Source organism: Acomys russatus, chromosome X (genome assembly GCF_903995435.1).
Source record: "Acomys russatus chromosome X, mAcoRus1.1, whole genome shotgun sequence".
Classification (NCBI taxonomy): Eukaryota; Metazoa; Chordata; class Mammalia; order Rodentia; family Muridae; genus Acomys; species Acomys russatus.
The window spans coordinates 56,819,433-56,845,606 of NC_067169.1; the positions used below are offsets into that span (position 1 = coordinate 56,819,433).

Sequence of the window (26,174 nt, forward strand, 5' to 3'; positions counted from 1 at the left end):
TGCAATCCTTTTTATTTGAGGAGGAAAAAAATCTTGATTCCATACTTAGTTTTATAGTTCAGAACCACAAATATTCTCTACTTTTTGGTAAGCAGTAAAAAACAAACAAACAAACAAACAAACAAACAAACAAACAAAAAAAAACCCTGTGGATTATTTCACGTTATAAACTAAAATTTGAACATGTAAAAATTGAATAATAGGATTTATAAATGAGAAAGATATAATTATTTGTAAATTATTAATGGGAAACTTTATTTTTTAAAATTGTGATTTTGGAAAATACTAGTTAGGAAAATTCTTGTCATTGTTCTGCACTGGAGACATGTTTGAATTATTCTCTACACACTTCCTCTCCTTTTTCTGGCAGGGAAGCTTTCTTCTTGGGTATGTAAGTCATACTGGATAAAGAATGCTTTCTAAATGTAGACAACCTTCTCCTAAAGTTTCCACCTGAAAAGAAATATAGCAGAGGGTCAAAACAACAGTTTGATGCAGCTAGAGATAAGGTTATGACCACTGACTTCTGCATCCTAAGGACAGAATCACAGGGTCTAGTTTCACTGTGTAAAAAGTGAAGGTGGATAGTTCGTTGAATATGATATGGCATGAAGCTGATTAAAAAGGCAGCTGTCACAACTATGATCATTCCTATAGCCTTTCTACGACTTGGCAGGTTTTTCTTCATTGAATTTTTTAGTAAGGTCAGAATGATCATTGTGTAACAGACAATTATGATGACAAAAGGGATGGCAAAACCAAAGAATAGTGACACATAATGCAAGACCAAAACATATTTTTTAGCTTGATTGTCCTGCGGAGGTTCAAAGCATTTAGTATTGTTTTTCTCATCCTGATAAGATTTGTACATTAAAAATGGAGAACTAGTTAAAATCACAAAAATCCAAATTCCAATGCACACGAACCTGGCTTTTTTCTGTGTAACCAAATTAATGTTCTGGACTGGAAAAACAATTGCAACACACCGGAAAAAGCTCATGGCTGTCATAAAGAAGATGCTACAATAGAGGTTAACATACAAGGCATAGGTGGTGAGGCGGCACAAAAAGTCACCAAAGAGCCACTTGCCTTTGTGAACATAATAGACCACACGGAGAGGCAGTGTGCATACACAGAGTAAATCTGCTATGGCTAGATTAATCATGTATACTTGGAAGGCTGATTTCTCATGATATGTTTTTATGAGGACATAGAGGACAAAGGCATTGCCAAAGAAACCCACAACAGAGATCATAGAGTACATAGTGGAGTACACTTGATTGCGGAACTCATCAATCGTGTTATGGCATGTGTTATTTCTGACAGAAGATACTGTCAGATTTTCGGCTCCATCCATCTTCTCCAGGAATGTCTGCTTTGTGCCTACAACATATGAAAAAGATCCTGTCAATTAAAGTAGACCTTAAAATTATAGTGCATGTTCATGTTTTATTTCATAGTGTCACTATACATTTTCTGTGCAATTAAAAAATTGATAGATTTTTATTATGTTTTGAACATCTTATACACTGTGTGTTTTGATCATGCCCAGCTTCACCCTCCAAGCCCCTCGCAACACATCTCTCTCCCAGCTTCTTGTCCTCTCTTCTTTTAAAAAAATAATCCACTGAGTCCACTTAGTGCTGCCCACAAGCACATGCACCACAGCTGGAAGCAATTGTCAGGTTCTGAGGAAAGAGCCAGTTGAACTTTGCCCCCAGGAGGAAGGTTTGGGTCCTCCAGACATGCAGAAAACTTTTTTTTCTTTTTTCTCATCTAAGCTTGCCTGATAGACTTCTTTTCTGGTACACGTTTTCTTAACCCCCAAACCTAGCTAAAATATCTCCCTCATATTGGAGATTGTGCTGCTCTAAAATTTCCCTTCAGATGAATTTTATCATTTTTTACTTACAGAAAAACTTTAAATATGCCAGTTATATATATATGAGTATGTATGTATGTATTATCATCTATCAATGTATTGCTTACAAGAGCTTTACGTTCAATTTGAGACTAAAATCTGCACAAAAACACTTGTTTTCCCCTAAACAAGAACTTCTAAGTAACATCTGGATGCAAGTCATACCTAGGGAAAACGATCTAATGCATGTTGGGGAAATTCATTCTTGTGGGAGCGATTCATAATATGTGATTAAGCTCTATTTAGAACCATAGAACTCTGCAGCAGGAGAAACCTAGTGGCTACATAGTTATAATAGTAATGAGAGAAGACGTTCCAGAGAGGAGAAATTTACAGTTGAAAAACTCTGTACCATAATTTAAGGGTCCGAGCAATGATGTGGTATAGTTAGTTGGAATATACTTGTTATGTGAGAAAATTGCTGTAGTTGTTCACTTCTGTTCTTTTCTCAGACTTGAACTCAAAGCTTTGAGTTTAACCACCCACAGTTAGTTCTCTCATAGCAAAAGACTGTTACTTGGTCTATCCAAGTTCATTCAGGCAGTTAACCACCTCTGAGGTAGTATAGATATAGTAAGTTCTATTCTTTTATTTCCTTATCAAAGAGGAAACAATTCAATACTTAGTCTCACATTGATTTGTTGACTTTTATGCAGCTCTTGCTTTTTGATAAACAAGATATCTGGAAGAATGCTCAAGTACTCAAGAGCTACTAGTGTGGGGGTAGGATGGATCTTGTCCACAGAGTGGGGATATGGACACAGACATCTCTGGTAGCTGTTGCAGGTGGGATAGAATGTGCCAGGTTTCCCACCAAGAACAGTTTCATCGACAGTTCACAATGTGGTATCCATTTTCTTGCATTTAAAATGCTATTTCCCCCAAGAGCTATTAATAATATATTTTTCAATGATGAGGAATATTTCTAAGGTTAAAGAGAACAACCAACCTATCATTCCTAACATCTGCGTTAGTTTTCAATTTGTGTTCTGTTTTTTTTTTTTTTTTTTTTTTTTACTATTGTTTCTCTGAATTCAAGTAAAAGAAGGACAACTTCCCTAAATTAATCTACTCTTTTTTTGTTGATACTGTTTTTGGTATTTTTTTCAATCTGAGACATTTTAGGCTATGAAGCACTAGATGGTGCTATTGAGATTTTTGATATAGTTTTCAGTTTTTACTTTTAGTCACAATATTTGAGAAATAAATGTAGTATGTTCTAAATCTGTGCCTATAACATGATATACGACACGATCACTATGAAATGATTACTAGTCATGTCCTAAAATGATGACTTGTTATATGCATATATTGTGGAGTACCTGCCACTATAAATTTAGTTAGCAAGTTAGCAGTTCTATCACACGCCCCTCTTGGAGATACATTTCTATAATCGCAGCCCTTGGGAAGCTGAGGCAGGAAGATGGTGAATTTGAGATCAGCCTGGGCTATACATGGAGACTTTGGCTCAAAAACAATACACAGATCAAATCAAGACCACACCCACCATCGCACATTCTTCGTATTTTATTGTTCAGACTAAATTGCACCTTCTTGACTATGATTTCTTCTCATTCTCCATCCACAGAAATTTTTACCCTTGTAGAACTCCTAGAGAATTTTCAGTCTGTCTTGCACACCATGATATGCTATCTTCTCTTCCAGACTCTCTGGTTGATAAATAACCCTCACAATGCTTTATACAGGACCAGTCACTCATCTTCTTTGCCCATCAATGCTCAGTGTTAATTGGAATGATAGAAACCATTTATCATTTGAAATTATAATTATCCATTGGCAATCACTAGAGTAACCATCTTATTGCACCATAATTTAAAGTCTTTTCAACCTTAGAGACTAAACATGTTAATGTAGACAAAATTGCTTCTTAAAATATTAAGGTACTAAATTATAAAGCTTAACTGCAGGGGTTAAAATATACATAGCATTGATACACAAATTATTTGTTTGTCCATTACATGTTACAAATAAATTTGAAATTCTCAGCTGCTTGAACAAAAGATGCCAAATAGAGCTGATAAATAACAATGAAAAGTACAAAAAGAAGTGAAAGCCATCTAATTCCATTAAAAATCAGCTTATTCTTTGAAAATAACTAGTTTATGCTTTGAAACAGAATAAACTTCCTTACAAACTTCCGCACTCAGGTTTGATTCTTTACTTACACACAAATCAAAGCAATTATTTATATTAAGCTGTAAAAATGAAGATAGTAAAAATGTCAAACAAGGATGAGATTTTAAAGGGGTTTCATTTAGTATAAAGTAGCCATTTCACATATAATGATATAAAATGTCTGAGCAGTGTTTAATTCAATTTTTCATAATTTGCTATGATTTTCCTAATGATGTGACTCCTAGGAGATGGATACAGAGAGTTCCTTTGGAAGCCCATGATTTCTTAAGAACCTGGTCTTGCCTTCACACAGCTCACAGTTGGGGAAGGAAGTGGCCGCTGAGGAGTATTAACTCAGCTGTTTGGAGAGGTTGTGCTAAGTCTAGTAAAAGCCATCTTAGCACCAAGAGAATGAATCATGACTTGATTAATGAAAGGAAACAGTAAACACAAATGGTGTCGACTTTATTTTAGTACAGATGATGGGGAACATTACTTCATTAAGAAAATTTCAAATTGAACAAACCAGATTCATTTTGAAACTGAAGTCATACCTCTTTCTGGCACCGCAGTCCCCTTCACAATGTTTCCTTCTTATTGTGGCCACGGTTCTTATGTTGTAACGTCAGAGTATGCTTCAGCTGAAATCATAAGATTAAAAAGAGGAGTTAATGACCTCAGAAGCAATCTGGAAGGGTCATGGGAAATTAGCAGTCTTAAGTATAGATCCAGAGTGTGATGGGACATCAAAGCTATACTGATAGATTTAGGGCTGGCCATTGGCTTCCATGGCTCCTTGTTTCCCCTTCATCCTTTTTTTACATTCCCAAGGGGAGGGAGACTTGGAATACAGACTATGAAGGGTCACAGATGTTTGCTGATGTGTGCATTCAGCTTTTGTACCTAAAGATAAATATAATGTGATGAGATGTTTCTCTATATGAAATCATATTTTTTCTCATAAAGATTTAACTATAAAGTTCAAAGTATGAATAATTTGGAAATTCTCATCCAAGGTCTTAGTTTACTACAAATAGGAGTTAGAATATTAAACAAAACTTTCTTAAATGGCTTGGGGAACAGAATGGCTTAAAAGAGCTTGAACTAGATCCCCAGACTCATAATAGTACTTGTCAGTTTTGGTCACTAGTGTCACACAGATAATTCTGGAGAGCAATAGTTTTAGAGTCTTGGCTACTTGAACTGTAAGGGGTATGTATCCTTTCAACAAAATTACTGTTGAGAACCAAACAGATGCAACAAAAGTGTCAGAATTGAATAAAGAAAGGCTTTCCCGAGGCAGTAGCAACCCGACACTTCTTAATTTTTGTTGTGTTATGGCGACCCTCATTCTTGTCTGCCAGCAAGATTCCCCAGAGGCTGGCCACTTTTTCTTTCTGTGTGGTCCTAGTGTTAATAAAATAAACACCTTCTTCCAGTTTATTTTTATAAAGTAGAAACAGGCTGGAACTTTCCAAAGGAAATCTACTAACAAACAATGAAAATAAAAAATAAGGGTAATTCAAAGACATAAAATGTGTCCATCCTGTACTTAGATGACCATTTTCAGAGCCTCTCCGGGTCCTTCTCCCTCTTCCGTTGTCCTCCTTTCTCCAGGTAAGGAGTTGACCCTCGGAACCTGCTATAGTCTGTGTCAAATGTCGGTTGCTGGTCAAGAATTACTCTGAGTTGGCTCTTAAATTTTGTTAATCAAGAAGTAACTTTTTTATTATTTGATTTTCCCATATCTTAACATAGTGATAAAGATATACTAAATGCATGTTAAATATATAAAATAATTCTAATCATAGCATTATGTGAATCCACTCATCTAATCTAGAAAGAAAATTAACTTCAGTACTGTCATAGATTTTTGTTTAAACAAAGCTGGAATTTCTCCCTAGACTGCTTCAAGAAAGGAAGCTTATGGATTTTAAAAATGCATATATGAGAAGTGTAATCTTACAAATTTAGCATACTAAGGAGTTATTCATTTCCATGGTGATTGTGCAAATATAAGCCAGCCTAACATTTATATGCTCAAGTGAGTAAGTGTCACATTGTCTGGGAAAGAGTGTAGTTTTATTTTTTCTTCAAGTTAGAATGGTAAGGAACTTCAGTTCATTTTGAACTCTTTATTTACACATAGCTGGCATTTGGTACTCTGTGGCCCCATATATTGCCCCTCTTTCTCTTTTGGTTTACTTGCAGACTCTTGTTTCTGATAGTGGCTTCTTTCTGCCAGTATTAGATGTTACCATTTTTAATGATGTGCAGGAGAGGTGATGAAGTAAAAGGAAAAGTATGTGATTTTTGTGTGTGCATGTGTGTGCTGGGTATGGAACATAGGCCCCTACCAATGCCAGCAACCTCATCAACAACCTGGATGTGTGTACATGCGTGCATGAGTGTCTCTGTGCATGCATACATGTATGTGTGTGTGTTGAGGATACATATGCTATGTGTGGTATATGTATGGGGGTCAGAGGAGGATACCAGGTGTCTTTTTCTATCATAGTCTTCTTTATCTCCTCAAGACAGAATCTCTCACTAAACTTGGAGATGTCCTTTTTCAACTGAGCTGGCTGGTTAGCAAGCTCAGGCACTCCTCCTATCCTTATCCCTATACCCTCAGTGATGCGGTTATTGGTGTGTGTGGCTATGCCTGGGTTTTTACATGGATGCAGGGGATTTGAACAAGGGTTCCAATGCTTGTATAGTAACTGTTCTTATCCCCTGAACCATAATTCCTAGTCCTGGATATATAATTCTGATTCAAATAATTTAATTATTTTACTTGGCTCATCTTTGGTTAATAAAATTTATATAGCCCTTATTCTTAGAAAGAATATTTCTTATAAGGGAAAGGGTATTTGCTTGCTAGACTTTTAATACACTAAACGCAAATGAGAGAATTAATTAAAGTAAATAAGAGAGCTCAGATATATTATAACACCCTTCTTATGTGCCTACAATTTTGTAGAGGAGACATATGTATGTATGTATGTACATATGTATGTATATATGAATCAATTATGTATTATTTTGGCTCAAGTAGTTCCCAGGCTGGTATCTTTTACTAAATGAAAAGGTACTGGTGCCATTTTTGTTTTTCGTAAAACAAAAAGCCATTATTGATCATCTTAACCCAATTTAATATATCTTTCCTTTGGTGTGGGTGTGATGAGATGTGTTGTTTGTACCTTTCTTGATGATTTTTATATCTTTCTTTATCATAGCCATCTGTGATCACTCAATATAATGCTCCTTATTATTATTGCTTGAGTTACACTAGCACAAACAGCATTTGACTAATTTTATATTTCCTACTGGGCATAATATATAGTGCATTTTAAATATTGATTCATTTGCGTTAACCTATTTTCTGTATCATTTTATTGTGTATTTTCAAAATGAGAGGGAATTCTTGTATGGTTAAAGATGGTGATTGGAAACCTAAAGTACTAGGTGCCAGCAGACCTCATTCATACCTCAAGCTGTGGTGGTTGATTAATTAAGTGATTTTTGGAAAAATCACTTCCTCTCTGTCAAACCTTCACTTATTTGTAATATAATAGGGTTAGATTTTATGACCTTAAAGTTCCTTCTAATTTATCATTCAATAAATCTCCAAAGATCAGGGCTATTCTTTTTTCCTTGAAAGCATATAATATAAGTGTTGTATAGCTGCAAAGAAGAACATAGACATAAATTGTCTATAAGATTGGCTGTGTTTAGAATGTAATAAGCTTGGCCAGGCTCTCTAAAGGCAGCATGATAATTCTAGATATGACTCTGTTTTCCAAACTAATTGAATATTATTATGATTAGAAGTTGCTCTAATTTCCAGGGCTCACAGATCCTCCTTTTAAAGTTACATTTCCTGTTTTGATAGTATATAGTTTCATATGAAAATAGCTTCAATAACTCATACTCATATATATGTTGTATATTTCTATACAATGAACTTTCTAAAACATACTACACAATTACATACACTTAGTCTATAAACTTGTGGGTAATGCTGTAAAGTAAATGTCATTGGTAGCCTAGTTTCACATTTGGGAACACTGAGGCAAGGAGAAACACCTAGCTTTGGAGTTTATTAAATTCTGAAGTTATTCTTGTATGTTCCTTTTTATAATCTTCTGTATCAGGTAACCATCTTGATTGATTACATGGCTCCAGGGTTCCAGAACCAGTCATTTATCCACACAGATCTTAATGGATGCCCAAAATCTGCTTTGCAAAGTTTATAAGAGGAAGGCTTGGACTGCTGGGAAAGTTTGTCTTTTTCTTAATGTGGACAATATTTGTTCCCGTGCTTTTAATAACCTAAATAAATGAGTCCTTTCCTTCTCAAGTAGAAAGGCTTTTAAAAATTTGTTTAAACTAAGTGAAATAAGTGATGTAAAGATCCCAAGTTTCACTTAAGACAACTGCTATTTCCTGTGGGTTTTTGGAAATTTTTCTTAGTCTTCTGGGATCCAAAGTGTAGAGTTATTTTTTTAGATCATTTTTTAGTTCAAATGCCTAGAAGCAAGCAAACTTGCTCTCTTTTCCCTAGAGATCAAAGTTGCCTTTGACATCTCTGCTGGTTGCCAGTTGGAGCCGACTATCTTTGAATATGTTTCTTGTCATACAGCAACACTATTTTTGATCAAATAAATACTATTGAAATCAATTTTTGTGTTAAAAATGATCATATAGTGTAGTCATCTTTCTTGATTGAAACTAGTAGCTACATGTATTCTATTACTCCATTCCCTGACCTTTTACTCTTCTATGCTGTGAATGTGATTATCTTAGGTAGTTCATGTAAATGGAACGAAGTGGTGCTTGCCTTTTTTGTGATAAACTTAGATTGGCTGACTTCACTTATCATAATGCCACCAGTATACATCCATGACATTAAAAGTTCCTTCTTTTCTAAAGCTGAATTTTACTCCATTTTATGACTATACAGTCTTTTTTCAATGGAGGCTTTTAGTTATATTCTATCTTATTATTTATAATAAGTTCCTTGTTTTATGAAAGAAGACTGCTCTTTGCTATTAAAACTGGGACGAGTGCCAGTACAGTCCTCCACTAGCACAAATTATGCAGTCGGGTTTTTCTCCCTCTCTCTTTTTGGAGGAGGGGTTCAAGACAGGGTTTCTCTGTGTAGCCTTGGCTGTCCTGGACTCATTTTGTAGATCAGGCTGGCCTCGAACTCACAGAAATCCGCCTGCCTCTGCCTCCCGAGTGCTGGGATTAAAGGCATGCACCATCACCCTAGGCTGCAGTGGAGTTTCTCACATTGGGGAAATCACAGGGGTCAGGACATCTGGAGTGCAATAGATGAGCCCCAGGAAGACCATCTTCTTGATCATTGTATTTTCCTTGTCAGGCAAGTATGAAGACTACTTTTTACAGATAAGACAAACCATTCTTTTTTAAAGAAAGTAGAAAAACCTTAATTTTCTAAGTAAGAAAAATATTGACATAGAGGCAAAACTACAGTAGTCTTTGAATGAGATTTCTATACTTGGAACAAAGTTGCATCTATACTTAGCTATGTGATCTTGGGCAAGTTGCTTAAACTTTCTGATATCCTGTTATTACTTACTCGAAAATAAGATAGCAAAACCAAAGGCAAGGATAGGTGTGTGTGTGTGTGTGTGTGTGTGTGTGTGTGTGAGTGTGTGTGTGTAAACGAGTATAAGTTGTGTAAAGTCTAACAAATTAGGAAGGGCTGGGAGTGGTGATGCACACTTGTAATCCCAGCATTTGGGGAGGCAGAGGCAGATGTATCTCTGTGAGTTCAAGGCCAGCCTTGCCTATAAAGTGAGTCCAGGACAGCCTAGGCTACACAGGGAAACCCTGTCTAAAGAAGAAGAAGAAGAAGAAGAAGAAGAAGAAGGAGGAGGAGGAGGAGGAGGAGGAGGAGGAGGAGGAGGAGGAGGAGGAAGGGAGGAAAGAAGAAAGAAAGACAGAAAGGAAGGAACTAGGAAGGAGATCAATAAGAGAGGGTAAAAATAGATGATGAGGAAGCATAAAAAATTGGCTAAGGAACACATGGGGCATCAAAAACGAAATTAAACATTTAGCCAGGTATGGAGGTGCATGCCTTTAATCCCAGCACTCAGGGGGCCGAAGCAGGTGGATCTCTGTGAGTTCGAGGCCATCCTGGTCTACAAAGTGAGTCCAGGACAGGCAGGGCTACACAGACAGACCCTGTCTCAACCCACCCCCCAAATTAAAAAGGTGACAAAGGAGCCCAAATGATAGCAAAACCCAGGAGTGTAGCTGAAGGTTCCAAGGTGAAGGCATGTTTTTGTAGTGTTGAAAGAAGCTATTGAAACAGTAGTTGGATCTTGAGGAATCCTGTAGAAGAGCGGGAAGAATTGTAGGAGCCAGATGGGTCAAGGGCACCACAAGGAAACCCACAAAAATCAACTAACCTGGGCTCATAGAGCCTCACAGAAACTTTACTGACAACTAGGGAGCCTGCATGGGGCTGACCTAGGCCCTCTGCACATAAATTATGGTTATGTAGCTTGGTTTTCTTGTGGGAATCCTAACAGTGGGGAGCAGAGCGTCTCTTGCTTTCTTTTGAGACCCTTTTTATTGCCTTGCTAGCCATAGGATGAGGGGTGGTGTCCAGTCTTACTGCAACTTGCTATGTCATGGTTGCTTGATATCCATGGGAGGCCTGCCATTTTCTGAAAGGTAACTCAGGGGGAGTGGATGGGGGGAGAGGGGAGGGTGGGGGAGGACTAGGAAGAGAGGAGAGGAGAGAAACTGCATTGGCATGTAAAAAAGTAATACTGATAAAAAAGAAAAAGCCACAAGATGCCACTGAAGAAGAATCCAAGAGGGAAGCTGACCATCAATGTTTGCTTTTGGGCACTGTTGGTCTAAAGAAACAAACTGTAGCATATGTCCTCAAGTGTGGCAAAAACAGTAGTACAGGTAACATGTCCCTCGGGCATACTTAACAAGTTAGCTGTTCATAGTGGATAGGGTGAATTGCAAGGTAGCCCTGTGGCTACATGAATAGATGGCACATGAAAGTTATAAATTAAATTAATGTGTGGTGGGCTGAAATGCCTGTTGAAGCTTATCTAAATTACTCCAAAGTGCTAGTTTAATTAATTTCACTGAATGCACTGAGATCCAACTAAATTTAGGTTTATTTTAGAAAGATGTTTATAACATAGTCTCAAGATAATCTTATACTAAATGCTAAAATGTATTAAAAACAAAGTAAGCAGTTTTATAAAGAGAAACCAATTAACTTTGTCTAAAACTCCTCTCCCACATAACAACCACATAAATTTAGTGTAAGTACATAGTGTAGTAATTTTAAAAATGTTTTTTAAGTGCCTACGTGTCTATGTACATATTTTGGTTACTTTGGTTGAATCTATTTATGAGAAAAAGTATATCTTATCCATCTTAATGCTCTTAGCCAGGGGGGCTTGGGGCACACTTAGCACTCAATAAGTGGTTCTGCTTGGCACTGAACTAGTAGCAAGGAGCACACTTGAGGATGATACCTGGTTCTTACTGGTCCATGAATAATATAACAACTGCATCAGCCTTAGCTATCTGTCTTATTTATATCTTAGACAAAGGGAAAGAATGGGAATCAGGGGGATACTCTCAGCTTGTGGGTGAAGTTAGAATTCTAAATGACTTTGAAAAAATCAAATAAAATAGATGATGTTACTAAAGTTGCTAGCAAGTATGTTTATGTAAGTTCTTAAATACCAGTCAAGAGTGCTCTGGTCAGAGGATGAAGTTTGGGAAGGGGAAGGAAGAAGAGCAGAGAGAAAAAAGAGAAGAGAAGGAGAAAAGCAGAAGAGAAGAGTGGAGAGAGAAGAGGGGGGAAGAGGAAGGGAGGGAGAGGAGAAAGGGCAGGAGGTAGGTAGGTATAAAATGCAAACGTCAACTTCTTCATGAGTCAGAAATGCAAACTTAGTTGTGATTAACAGCATACTCATCACACTTTCTCCTACTCAGAATCTCCTGATTGCCTGTAGCAAGAGTATAAGGCTCATTCAGTGACACTTTTTTGAAAGAACTGTGTCATCATAATTTCAAATTTGCTTCTCTAATGCATATTCTGCTATACAATCCTACTCAAAGAGTAATTGAGTGGTGTCAGGCTTCAAGATTTCATGAGAATCCAAGACCAAACATGACCATAGAATGAGTCATAAGGAACATAGAGGTAATCTTTCTCTTTCAGTGAATGGTAGTTAACAAAGAGACGCACAACTGGACAGAGATAGAGGATGAGAGACTTTGGAACACTTAGCCCTAAATAAGAGGTCTTCCCAAGACTTAGGGATCTATGCAGAAGAGATAGTAAGATTGTAAGAGCCACAGGTGGTGGTTGACTCCAAAGAAACACCTTCTTCCAGACACAGTAGGATTGATGTACATATGGATTCACAGAGACTGCAACAGCATGCAGAGGACCTACATAGACTCATAGCAGATGGAGTCCCAGCCCTGAGAAAGGGGGGTGGACCCCAAGTCCCACCCCTAACCAAGAAGCTAACTGCTATTGATGCCTTCTGGGAAAGGGAAAATCAGTTTTCTCCAATGGAGTGTCACTGAGAACTCCACCAACCCCAGAGTCTCCCGTTCTGCATTGGTATTGTCTATCTGGCCCACAGCCTCTGAAAGAACATGAAATTGAGTGGGGGAGGATCAGGAAGGAGTTAGGGGAGAAGAAAGAATATGATCTAAAAATATTGTCTGAATTTTTCAATAAAAACAAGAAAAGGAAGAAAGCTATATTTCCACACACTGTCAGGTGAACGAGATCACTAAACAAGCCAATGAAAATGAAATACAAATAAGAATGTTGAAAAGAATCTCAGAGCTACTCAGTAAAAAGGAAGCTACTGCAAGGGGTTATAAAAATGACTTGATCCTAGAAACCTACAAGAAGAACACTATGATAGGCAGATTTGGGCCCAGGGGTCCTGCTCAAACTAAGGCACCAGCCAAGGACAATACGTGCAGTAAACTTCAAACCCCTACCCAGATCTAGCCAATGGACAGGACATTCTCCACAGATGAGTGGAGAGTGGGGTCTGACTTTCACATGAACTCTGGTGCCCCATATTTGACCACATCCCCTGGATGGGGAGGCCTGGTGGCACTCAGAGAAAGGATAGCAGGTTACCAAGAAGAGACTTGATACCCTATGAGCATATACAGGGGGAGGTAATCCCCCTCAGTCACAGTCATAGGGGAGGGGAATAAGGGGAAAATGGGAGGGAGGGAGGAATGGGAGGATACAAGGGATGGGATAACCATTGAGATGTAACAAGAATAAATTAATAAAATAAAATAAAATCTCTTGACCACAAACAAACAAACAAACACCGACTTGATGTTCATAAAAGAGGAAAAGAGACTGGAGTGGGGGAAGCCACAAGTGGGGAATCAGAGTAGGAGGAGGATGGGGAAGATGGAGAGAGAAGGATCACGAAAACATACTTTGTTCTAAAATGTTATAATAATATTTAACACTTTATATGGTAATTTAAAAATTGGACAATTATGTGGAGAGAGAGTCTAAATTGGAAGTCTCCATTGGGTCCCTTTCCTCAGAGATTGGGGAATCCTTCAGGAGATGGGGAAGAAAGATTGTAGGATTCAGAGGGGATAGAGAACACCTTGTTCTCAAGGCTGTCTGAATCAACTAAGCAGGACTCAAAAGGGCTCAAAGAGACAGTAGCAGCAATCACAGAGCCTGTCTGGGTCTGTCTATATTTGGTCCTCTGCATATATGTTATGGCTGTTTGCTTGCTGTTTTTGTGAGACTCTTAACAGTGGGAGTAGGGGTATCTCTGACTCTTCTGCCTGCTTTTGGGACCCTTTTCCTCCTACTGGGTTGCTTTGTTCATCTTCAATATGAGGGCTTTTTGCTTGTCTTATTGTATCTTGTTTTGTCATGTTTGGTTGTTATCTCTTGGAAATCTGGTCTCTTTTGAAGGGAAATGGAGGGTGAGTGGATCGGGGAGAGGGGAGGTGGGGGTAGCTGGGAGGAGTGGAGGGAGAGAAAACTGTGCTCAGGATGTATTGTATGAGAGAAGAATCTATTTTCTAAGAAAATGTTTGGAATGAATTTGTTTTTATTCACAATTAGAGATAGAAGAGCATCCAGGGAACATCTCATTGTACCTTATTTTTTTTTTTTAATGAATCAGAAAGACAATAGCATTGTTGGAAATAGCAGAATGAATTAGTGTCCAAGTCTGGACACCAGATTAATCTGATGAACCTCTACCGCAGCATATGGTTAGGTTTCAGCTGCCTTAAGGTGTCTCACTAAACACTGACACATAAGCCAGTGCCAGGTAATGTGCAAGCCATGGCAATTGAACGAAGTGCTTCACAGAGCGTCATATAAGTGCCAAGGAATAATCTGTGCATTTTGTTTCTTTTGGGTCATAATCTGGGAATGCCATTCACTAAACATTAGAAATTTCAAGTTTTTAAAAAGTTCTTGTTTCTCTTCAGTTTAACCTGTTTTAAAGCACAGTCCACTCTTATTACTTATCCCTCTCAAGAATGCTCAGTGAGCTTTTTTGTTTTGTTTTGTTTTGTTTTGCTTTTCAAGTCTTTGTTAGCCTTGGCTGTCCTGTACTGGCTTAGACCAATCTGGCCTCAAACTCAGCGATCCTCTTGCCTCTGCCTCTGGAGTGCTGGGATTAAAGGCTTGTGCCACCATGCCTGGTGTGAGTTCTTAAGTCAACTTGAAAAACTATGCAGTAGACAAAAGCATTGCCTTCACTTTCCTATTATTATATAAACAGCTTATAAACAGGGTCTTCCAACTAGCTCCATTTGTCTTTTGATTTCCATTCATTTTCTCAGGCCACATGTGAAGTATTCTTTTTCCTCATTGATATCAGATGCAATCCAACCCATCTGTAAGCCAGTCTCATAGCCTCCTTAAAAATACTTTTCTAACCCCTGGAGTGATATGCTAGTTATAGTAAAAGATATTTTATTAGCCATTTAATATATCTATATTCTCTGTTAGGTCTTTGAAAAACAATACATACACCCTCCCTATGAAGATTTTCTTTCCTTCTAGAGAAAGATGTAGATATCTTAACAGCTTAATGTACATTACATTACAGCTGCTGCAATGGAAATCTGTAGATACACAGATAAACTGGGCATGGTGGTTCATACCTCAAAGCCCAAAACTTGAAGAAGTGGGAGGATTGTGAGTTCAGCTCCAATCTAAGTTACACAGTGATGTTCAAGCCAACCTGGGCTACAAAGTAAGTCCCTATCTTAGAAAAACAAACCTCAAACAAAACAAAATGAACCACAATAAGACACTTTATGAATAGTGAACATATGTTAGAAAATGCCTTCCCCAAGAGAATGGGAGGGCAGGCAGTGAAGAGAAAGTAGAATGAATGAGGCACAGTGGTGTATTTAGGGAATATGTAAATTTGATTAAGATACAATATAAGATGGGAGGTTATTTGTATGTGTAGTCATCTGTGCTTGACAAGACTATGAGGATTAAAAGTGGGAAATCAATTCGGAAAAGGATACTGGACCAAGGTCACAGAAAGTTGATAAGGTATTATATACTATTCTAGGAAAGTTTAATTCACCTAGGTAATGGTAAACTTACAACAGGATGCATACTGAGAAAGGAATAGTGACAAAGGAAAAAGAAAATGTGCAAGTGTGGCAGCTGACTTATGGTTTACTGTAGCTGAAAGTGGGGGACAGGTTCAGTTATATTGCAAGTTCCTTGGAAAGAGGGATTACATCTTCACATTTTATCTTTCAACTGTTTAATTTCTTATTTTACTTTCCCAGTTTTGCTCTTCAGTAGTTAGTGGCATTTGCAACAGAAACAAAATGAATGGCTGGTTTACCATATGCCATGCCTTCAAAAGAAACATAATTATCAACTTGTATACAGACAATGTGTCCTTTGATACTTCAAGAATCTTCACTAGCTTGAGTTGGGGAGGGGCTTTGAACATGTGCCAAAACTGAAGCCTGGGGTTGGAAATAAGGTGGAGAGGACTTGTTCAAGAACACACAATTAGTCTGATATAGTGACAGGCACCTTTTACCCCCAGCACTCAGGAGGCAGAGATGGACTGGTCTATGTAGATAGTTAAAGGCCAGCAACTAATGAGAAAGCCAGCACTGGAAGGCAGCTACTTATCATCCAATGGGTCAGAGTCCACTGTCAATCAGAGCAATTCTACCATGCTGCTTCATCTATCCTTATTGTTTCTCTTAATGTCACCAGCAGTGTATTTTGCAGATAGCTTATTGAGATTGTTAGTGTAGCCAAGATCTTCAAAAGGCCATCATTTGTTTCTCTGTTCTTTTTTTTTTCTTTTGTTTTGAGACAGGGTCTCACTATGTATCTCAGGCTGAGTGTAAAATCAGAATCCTTTGCCTTAGCCTTCTGAGATTATACATGGGCATGACCATGCCTGGCTCACCTTTGAGCCACTCTTTTATTCTTTGTTTTTCTTCTTTTACAGTATTTATCAACTTTCATGTGGATGACAGAAATATCTTGCCAACAAATTATTTGCTTAAATTTTAGTCTCTTGTTTCCAGCTATCTATTCAACTGCTATACATGTCATTTGACTTTTTAAAAATTTCAACCTTTTCAAGTTAGCCTCTCCAAGAGACTTTTCGGTTTTCTATTCATTATACAAGTTGCTTTTTCTGTTTTTGGAAACTGGGTATCTCTGTGTCACCCTGGCTGTCCTAGAACTCACTCTGTAGACTAGGCTGCCTCTGCCTTCCAAGTACTGGGATTAAAGGCATGTGCCACAATCACCACCTGGCTTTACAAGTAGCTTTCTAATTATGAGTGCATAGAATCTAGTTTTTTGGTTTTTCAAGACAGGTATCTCTGTGTAGCCTTGACTATCCTGGACCTGCTCTGCAGACCAGGCTGGCCTTTAACTCACAATGATCTGCCTGCCTCTGCCTCCCAAGTGCTGGAATTAAAGGCACGTGCCACCACACCCGGCCTAGTGGGTCACAAAGCAAGAGGCCTAGTAGTGTTATTTGATGCAACACCACCCTTATCCTTCATCAAGGCCTGTTGAGTCTTATTTTGAAATACTTGACTCTGTTTTATCACCTTACTTCAGAATCTTTATCTCCATTTCTTATCTGTTTGACATTTGAACAGTATATATCCTTTTGTGCCTCCACACAGGTGGAACCTGTGAGCTAGAGACATCATTGCTTATACTTCAAGATTCAGTTTGAATTTCTCTATGAGTACATCCATGTGCGCACATTCTACTACCCCATTCTCTTTTTTGTGAGTGTTCTTGTTTACATGAGCCCAGTATAATGAGCCCAGTAATGACAGTGAGTGTGACTTATTCAGTTTTGCTCCTTTTTCTCCTAAGTGGTCAATTTCAGAGGGGTAACTATATTTTTAAGTGCTTTTTCATATTATATTACTTAACTTGCAAAGGTGGGTGTGTAGATCAAGGATCATATTCTTTGGGGGTGGAATTTGGGTGCCATTGCATAGGGATATAAATAATCGTGCGAACTGGAAATGAAATGTGGATGCCTCTAGGACGGTAAAGGCTATTAAAATACTTGAAAAATGTTTAAAAGATGCAAAGGACCACGAATTGCAAAATAGACAAGGTCTGAGACTGATGAGAACCCAAAGAGCGGAAGATGTGTTTGACTGTGAGCCTGGGTGTGGCTGATAGTGTGTGCTTTTAAAACTGAAAACAGAAGAGATCAAAAGATTAAATCAGTAGCCGGATGCAGTTTTGTAATTGTTTTGGATTCAATGCTTCTCAAGACTTCCTTTACCTTTCTAGTGCCTGTGCCTGTGTGCTGTTGGAGGGCTGCCAGCAGGGGTGGGGTAGCTAGGCGAGGGCCAAAAGAGAAGGGGAAGTGAGAGGAGGCCTGGAACTCAGGGCTCAGTCTCCTCCAACAGATACTTCCTCCATTTTTTATGGATAGTGGCAAGATGTAGGTAATATACTTGTTTGAGCAAGTTCCAAGTGCCCTCTACTTCTCTATGTAGCTTATTACTTGAACATGAAAAATACTGTAGTGTTGTTAAGCTTGTAAGCATGAGGTCATGGAGGGCAGGAATTCTGTTACATTAATCTTTTGATAGAGCAACCACTCAGTAATATGTGTTGGATGGGTATCCAAACTAATAGGAAGATCAGGAAATATGAATGAAATCAGGTTTTTGTTTTGTTTTGGTTTGGTTTGGTTTTGTGTTTTTTGAGGCAGGGTCTCTCTGTGTAACCTTGGATATCTTGGGCTCACTTTGTTCAAGGCTGGCCTTGAACTCACATCGATCCACCTGCCTCTGCCTCTGGAGTGCTAGGATTAAAAGCATGTGAAATCAGGTTTTATTTCTGATACTTACTTTTACTGCTTAATCCCTTACTTCTCTCATTTTGTGCATACATTATACTATTATCTGCACCAATAGTTTAGCCAGTGGTATTTTGTGATTTCCAACCTACATTGACTCCAGAAGTGAGTTCATCTGGTCTTCTAGCTTTATTTGCATGATGATGGATAACTCTAGCCTCGCCTGTACCTGAACTGAAGACTCCTGTTTTAAACTGCTTTATTGCTTCTATTTGTATGACCAAGAGGGAAAAACCAAGCTTGAAACAGAGCTCCTTTTGTGCCATACTCATGTGCAGTGTTACTGCTGTGTGCTTATTGAGCGATGGGCTATTGATTGCTTGGAGCAAGATAACCTATCTTTCATAAGAATTTATCTATATAAAGTCAAGCTGTAGCTGTGCTTCTTATGGTAATACAAGATCTTCACTCAAGGCCAGAATGATATGCCTATCTTATCATTCCAATAGGTAGTTATTTTCTCTTTTGGTATGTCTAAGGCCATGGTTGGCAACATTCTCACTGCTATTGAGAGCTCCAGGTGTGCTGAGACTGCATGGATGACAATGCTCGGATGTTGCTTTAGCAAGAGTTTCTTTTTGTTAAGAAGACAGGAAGCTCTGCTGTTGGATAGTTGGAATGCAAACTCAGGAGACACTGAAGCTCCGAAGAACCTTAACTGGTGGCACTGCAGATGAAGATACTGAGTGTCTCATTGCACACAGTAGTCAGATCAAAGCTATGTAAGACCAAACCACAAGTCACAGAAAGACTACAGAGATTTTGAAGAGTGCATATGTGTGGGTTTATGTGATGATGGTGGGTACTTATACCCCTAGATTGGGTGATAGAAATATATTAAAGAAAAATCTACATGCTTTTGATTATTTTGCAAGGACTATCTAGATGGCTCAGTGCCTTCCAGACTTACATAATTCTGTCCTGATCAACAACAATTTGGAATCCCATAAAACACTATGGCTATTGCATACAGCTAGTTCTCAGTCATGCTCTTAACATCTCAGTATTTGGATCCCTAAATCTTGGAAGCAAACTATCTGTTATCAAGGAGATAAGTTTTTTATGTTAAATAAGAATTCAAGTTAAGATCAAGCTTTTAATACCATGTGAAATGCTGAGACTTCGTAGGAACATTGGAGCAAGTACATAGGATGTGTCAGAGCTGTTTGAGTGTTGTTATTGTTAGCCCAGCTTCATCGAGCCTGTTTTAGTTCATGACAGTACATGCATAATCCTATGCAAAAACAAAGGCTACTGATCTGACAGATGTAAAAGCTTATTAATCTTATGCTTTAAAATTCAAAAGAAATGTGATGTCAAATTTTATTCTCCACTCCTTTCTATTGAAACGGAATTGATGAAAGATAAAACAAAACAACAACAGAAACCCAGAAAACCAAGTCAAACAAACTGACAAAAAATACCCTGTGTGCCCGGAGATTCCTTAAGTCTATATCTCAACTCTTTTTTTCTCTTCTGCCAATTCCTTTAAAGTGGGACCTCAAGTGCTTGAAATGTATCTATTCTATACGTACTAAAATAAAAATAAAATGATATTTTGTTCATCACAAGGGAAACCAACACTGTGTTTAATTGTATAAGGGTTTATAATTTTCCTTCTGTTATGTCCCTCTTTATTCCTACCAGGTCCTCTCTCTGGTAAATCTTTCATGAAATTTTAAATATTTGTCCACATATGAACCTACTTACTTCTTGAACTTACAAGAAAGAGTAGCAGGGCACAAAGAAAGGAGAAATCTACTGATAGCATGAGGTGGAACAGAGCGAATAAGCAGAGAGCTTAAGACTTTGATGCAGTGCAAGCAATGTTTAAGCAAGCACCTTCTACTAACCTATGAAGAGTTCTGAAAGGCAAAAGTAGTTGCAATTTGAGGATGTTTTAGGACCAGGATTAATGTACTTAAGATGTCTGTATTTATCTAACTGAATCAAATGGCTTCCTTTATTGCCTTTTTGTAGGTGTGAGGATATGCCACTACTTGCAATGAATCTGTCAGATGGTATGGCAGTTGTATTTCCTCACTGAGGACCAGAAATTTGTCACTTTACCTTGTGAACCAATCTTTTTTTGTAGGGTTGAACAGTATGAATTGATCTCTCAGATGATTGCTCTTGCTAGGAAGGCTTTTCTCACCAGTCCTTGAATCATACCACATAGATGTTCCCATGGCCAGAAACCCAGATGACTTTGAGGTAAGGGGTAAAAGTAGCTCTAAGGTGTTTGTATTTTAGAAAGGGATATGGCTTTAGGATACTGTAGTGGAGTACATGTAGTGCATTCTGAATTTAATGTGAAAATGTTATTTTGATATTAGCTTTTGATTGTAAGAATTAGCAGGTTTAGTAGAGGTAGGGTAATAAAAAGTATGATAAGTAAAAAGCTTTTAAATGCTATTTTACTCTTCTCAGAATTCTCTTTGAAGCATAGAGTTTCTGGCATGTACTGCTAGTGGCAAACTTGGAGCCATATCATACTAACAGGCCTTTGCCCTACAGGTGTGGTATAGAAAGTGCGACGCAGCTAACCCTATACTTTCCCACATGCATTCAGTTATGTGGTGCTTTTTTTTTTTGTTTCTGAACTGAATGCACTTTAAATAAAGCCCTTTGAATGATGACTTGTTTTTTGTGCCTGGAGATTCCTTAAGTTGCTTTCGCATATGTCATTATAATAGATTTGGAAAAATGCCCCTATCATTGTCTTATGGCATTTGATACACAAAGAAACCAAGAAATACTGATTGATATTCAGTAACCTGTTGGAATACAGCTGGCTAAATACCAAAGCCAAAGCTAGGTAGAACTCCTAGTTCTCTGGCCGAGATTCCTTTTGAGATCTGCTGTAGGAAAGCTCAGAGTAGCTACTGCAAGGCTGCAAAGAACTTATCAATTTAAGATGGAAGATACCTTGAGTTCGATATTGCCAATGCTTGATTATGTTTGAGTGTTTAATGGTCATTTTTGTGTTCATAGTGTGTATGAGACACCATGCTAGTTATTGATGGCTAGCTGGGTGTAGCTTAAAAATGAATAACTTATTTCCGAGAGGCTTCACTCAGCAACTGATGGAAGCAGATGCAGAGAGTCACAGTCAAACAACAGGACAAGCTCAGGGAGTTTTGTGGAGGAGTAGGAGGAAGGAATGAGGAACTCAGAGGGGTGAAGAACATCACAATAAGACCTACAGAGTCAACTAACCTAGGCTCCTAAGGGCTCGCAGATACTGAACCAACAACCAAAGAACATGCATGGGCTGGACCTAGGCCCCCTACACATATGTAGCAGATGTGCAGCTTGGTCAACATGTGGGTCCCCTAACATTGGGAGTAGGGGCTACGGCCTATCTCTGACTCTGTTGCCTGCTTTTAGATCCCTTTGCCTATCTAGGCTACCTTGTCTGGCCTCAGTTGGAGAGGATGCACTTAGTCCTGCTGCCAACTTGAGGTGCCAAGGTGGGTTGGTATCCCTTAAGGGCTTCCTCTTCTCTGAGAAGGATAAGGGGGAATGGGGGGAGGGAGGAATGAGGGTAGGACTGGAGGAGAGGAGGCAGGGGCCTGGGATCAGGTGGTAAAGCAATTAAATAAATAAATAGAAATGGAATTTACACTTAAAAAAAGAATTTTTGCATCCATGCTTATAAGGAAAATGAATAACCTATGAGAGAGAGAGAGAGAGAGAGAGAGAGAGAGAGAGAGAGAGAGAGAGAGAGAGAGAGAGAGAGTGTATTTGAGGAGGAAAGGGAAAATGATGTGATTGTGTTCTAATAACCTGGTGCCTTCTCTCAAGACTTTTGGGAAGAAGAGCAATTATCTTTCTGTGGGTCACATTCCTATGGATGTCTCTTCTTTCTCTTGCCTGAAGATGTAGGCACTGCCCATTTCAATCCTTAATTTGCTCACTGAAGATATGTTCTGAGATTTGGTTACCCATTGTTATCACACTCTGTAGATTTAGCCCTGGTCTCCATTTCTTATCTTTCATTAGCTGGTCATTAATTTTTAATCACTATCAGACACTTCTCCTTGGATTCTTGCCATCATCTCAAAATTAACAGACCAAAACAAGGAATCATCATGTCCTACATTCCCACATTTATCCCAAGTTACCTACTGCTATAGCACCACTGCCCTTATTCTACAGGATTAATATCTTGGAGTTACTGCTCAGTTATTCTAACAATGCCTATAATCTAATCATTTCCCAGCTTCCATTTAGTCTTTCTTTTACAGGTCTCTTGAATTCTTCTACTACTGCCAACCTAACTTTGAACTTTTATTCAAATTTCTTTCTGTCATTTTTCTACCCAGTCAGTTTACTGTAGCCAGATTAAGCTTCTTGGTGCACCCTGCAGGTGTTAAGTGCACCCCTGATGTTATTTCTGGTACCAGAATGGAAGTTAAATACTGCGGTATTTTGGTCATTTACCACATACTCCTAAGGTTTACCTTTTTTTTTCTAAAGCCTTCTCCACTAAGTCTGTATTTTACTTTTGGCCTTATTTACCAATAAAAAAATGACATCAGTTCAATTATCTCATATTGTTATATTCTTCATGTTTTATAGCCACAGCAGCACTGCAATTTCCCCTAAGCACAGGGATTATGTCTTACCCACTTTGGAGGTAAGACTTTATATTGAGCTTGATCAATACTTGCTTTACTGGATTATAATAAATTAAAGAAATTTCAATAGGAACGTGAGAAATAGTGAAATAGAAGTAAGAGCTATGGATGTAGCTCAGTGATAGAGTGGCTGCTAAGCATGCTCAGAAGCCTGAGTTCAATCCCTCTCCCTGCCAAATAAAGTGGAAGTTCACAGAGAGAAAGAGCTATGTCACTTGAGAAATTATTAGTTACCATTCATGGTATCAAGACCCCCAACTTTGGCATGTCCCTTGAGTTCTTTCTCTTTAGAGTTCCTCATTATCACCCCATGATACTCCAAAGACTAACATAATTAATTCCCTGGACATAGAAAAATCTTCTCAGACAGTTTACAAATGTATCGGAAGTTTGATTAAAGGAAAGAGGAGCAAGTATTGGGAAGTGAAAAATGGCATCAGTAAATTAGGAAGACATTGACACAGCTGGGTCAGCCTTGCCCCAATCTGTACAATTTTCTGTTTTGGCTGATTGGATCATGGTCTAGATTATTATTTTTTTTTTGTAGGACCTTGGTGACCAGCATAGTTAGGATTTTCCGAGAATAAGGAGAAGTATTTTTTAAAGGAGATATATTAAATATAATATTTCATTTTGTTTGTTTACTATGTAGGCACAGGTAGCTTCTAGTCATAATTGAGGTATTAATTATAAAATAATGATAGGAAATAATCTTTCAGTGACTTAAACTTGGTGCCACAGATATGATAAATTCAAAATTGTGTAGACACAAATTTCAACTAAAATATACGGTGGTCATGGCACTTTATAAAACATTGTAAAGCTATCATTCTTAAAACACTATACAAACATGTCCTTGCTATCACTCTTAAAGCACTATACAAATACATCCACGTTAATTGCACTTTAAATATATAATACTTTGACTTCTTTGGTTTCAAAACAATTGCAGAGCTGGGGGTTTAGAACTACTAGGCTGAAAGATGCCCTCTAGTCCATCTGCATACCACTGAAAATAGCGTCCTGACTGCTAAAAACAAAAATGCTCTTACCCCAAGCATTTGATTAAATCGTATGATTTCTTAGCTCTGTGTTAACCTACTGAGTTTAATACAAAGTGACAAAATAGATAATAGGCATTTCTTTTACTTATCTGTAGTTGAAGGAGCTTTCTTTTTGCAGTCAGTTTCTAGCAGCACAGTGTTTCAAGGAAATTCCTTAACCTGTTGGAGTCTCTTTCCTCATTTACCAAAGAGAAGGGGTTGGAGGAGGGTAGAAGAACTATAGTGAGAATGAGGGAGAGGAGGGGTGGGGAGAAACAGCTCGTCTCAATTGTGGGATGCCGAGAGAAGTTTAAAACTGTGAAACTGCCTTTTGAAAATTCTAGGTCAGACTTCAACTATTTGCTTTACCTGCAGCAGTCACTTTACGTATTCTTTGCACTGCATCATAGAAGCTTCACTGTAGCCTTAAGGCGGGAGCTTACGGTCTGGTCTATTTTGCATTTTTGGCTGAATTGTAAAAGTGCTGGAGGCTGGGGAGTGTCGCCTCCGCCTCCACTGTTTTGCCAAGTTGCAGTTGCGCCTGCAGCAGAGGCAGTGAGCAGCGCTAGTTGACAGGCTGATTAGATGATCAGATCTCTGGCCAAGAACCACAGCAGAAAGAATTCAAACTAGCAGAAAGAATTCAGACTAGCAGCCTATTTTAAGGCAGATAAGGCAGAGCACTTATCCCCAAACGTTGAGCTATTTGGTAAAACCTGCCATCGGTTGAACTTTATGCCACACACCCGATTTCCTTACCTGCGGATTCCAAGCTTCACAGTTTAAGGTCCCTTTGAGTTTGCTCCCTGAAGCAAGATCCAAATCTTCAGGAAATCCAGCCTGCTAGTCCCCTGGAGAGCTAACCCAGGGTGGTGAGCTGCAGAGTAAGTGTGGATACTCTGGATGGTCCACTCCATTCACAGGGCTCCTGCTCTTTAGGAAAGCTTCTTTTCAGGAGGAGAGAGGTCAGGGCATGGCACGGTTGTTAGCAAATACGTGCGGATTGGATTCTTCTTCCTCTTTCTTACTAGTTCTCAAACTGCTTAAACTAGAGTTTAGCTTCCCTGGTGCAAAGTGGGGGAAGGGAGGGAACAGAGAGGGAGGAAGAATAGAAACTGGAGACTTGGAAAGAAAAAGAAAGAAAGAAAGAAAGAAAAAGATAAAAGAAAGAAACTGGAGACTTGCAGGTTATATGCATAAATGAGTGTTTATCTTTGGCAATAGACTCCTCAGGAAGTCCCGCAGCTGCTCTGAGGTGGGAAGTAAGGAGTGTGTGCTGTTCAGCTTTCTTCTCTCTGATTTTTATGACTGGAGGTTGTTAGGCTATTTGTAGGCGGGGAAAGATAATCCTAGCAGTATATGCTAATATAACTGGCATTATGTGAAACTTGATCTTAAGATATATTTCCTCCTTTCCTCTCTTTTCATACCCCTCCCCCATCGTGTGTGTGTGTGTGTGTGTGTGTGTGTGTGTGTTTCCTTCCTTCATGACATTTGTGATTCTAAAAAAAAAATTAAAAGCCTTTCTTCTTTTTGGTGCCTTACATCCTAGGAGAAAAATGTCTCGCTGATCTACTGTGCACTCATTAATTAGAACCTTAGGCAAGATTTCGATGTTGAAAACACATTGATAGGATTATGAAGGAAACTGAGTAAATGAGCTACATTGATTTTTAACTATGAATATCCTGCATTGGGATGGATATATATTCATATATGGATATATGTAAACATTTTGAAAACTAAGCCTCATTAATAACTAGTTGGAAGGACTCGCAAATGTCCTTATAACAGTCTAACAATGGCTTCCTGGCCTGTTATGGGCTACAAGAAAGAAATTACTTAAATTTTGTCTCTTTAGGTAGCAGATGACTTTACAGTCACTCTTCATCCTCTTCCACAGAAGATGTTTGGAGGAAAAGGTCATCCAAGAACATTTAAAAGGGAAGATAACATCTGGATTCAAGAGCAGAGTTTAATCCTATCCTTG

General features: G+C 38.4%; 1 protein-coding gene across 1 annotated transcript; it reads right to left on the bottom strand.

The window, feature by feature from the left end:
* Positions 1-317: 317 nt before the first annotated feature.
* On the bottom strand, positions 318-25,317 carry Cysltr1 (cysteinyl leukotriene receptor 1). The gene is made up of 3 exons (XM_051141752.1): positions 24,944-25,317; positions 4,612-4,698; positions 318-1,383 (listed from the first exon to the last, which is right to left on the bottom strand). Exon 3 carries the CDS (start codon positions 1,355-1,357, stop codon positions 335-337), a length of 1,023 nt encoding a protein of 340 aa, XP_050997709.1. The 5' UTR covers positions 1,358-1,383; positions 4,612-4,698; positions 24,944-25,317; the 3' UTR covers positions 318-334.
* Positions 25,318-26,174: the final 857 nt, after the last annotated feature.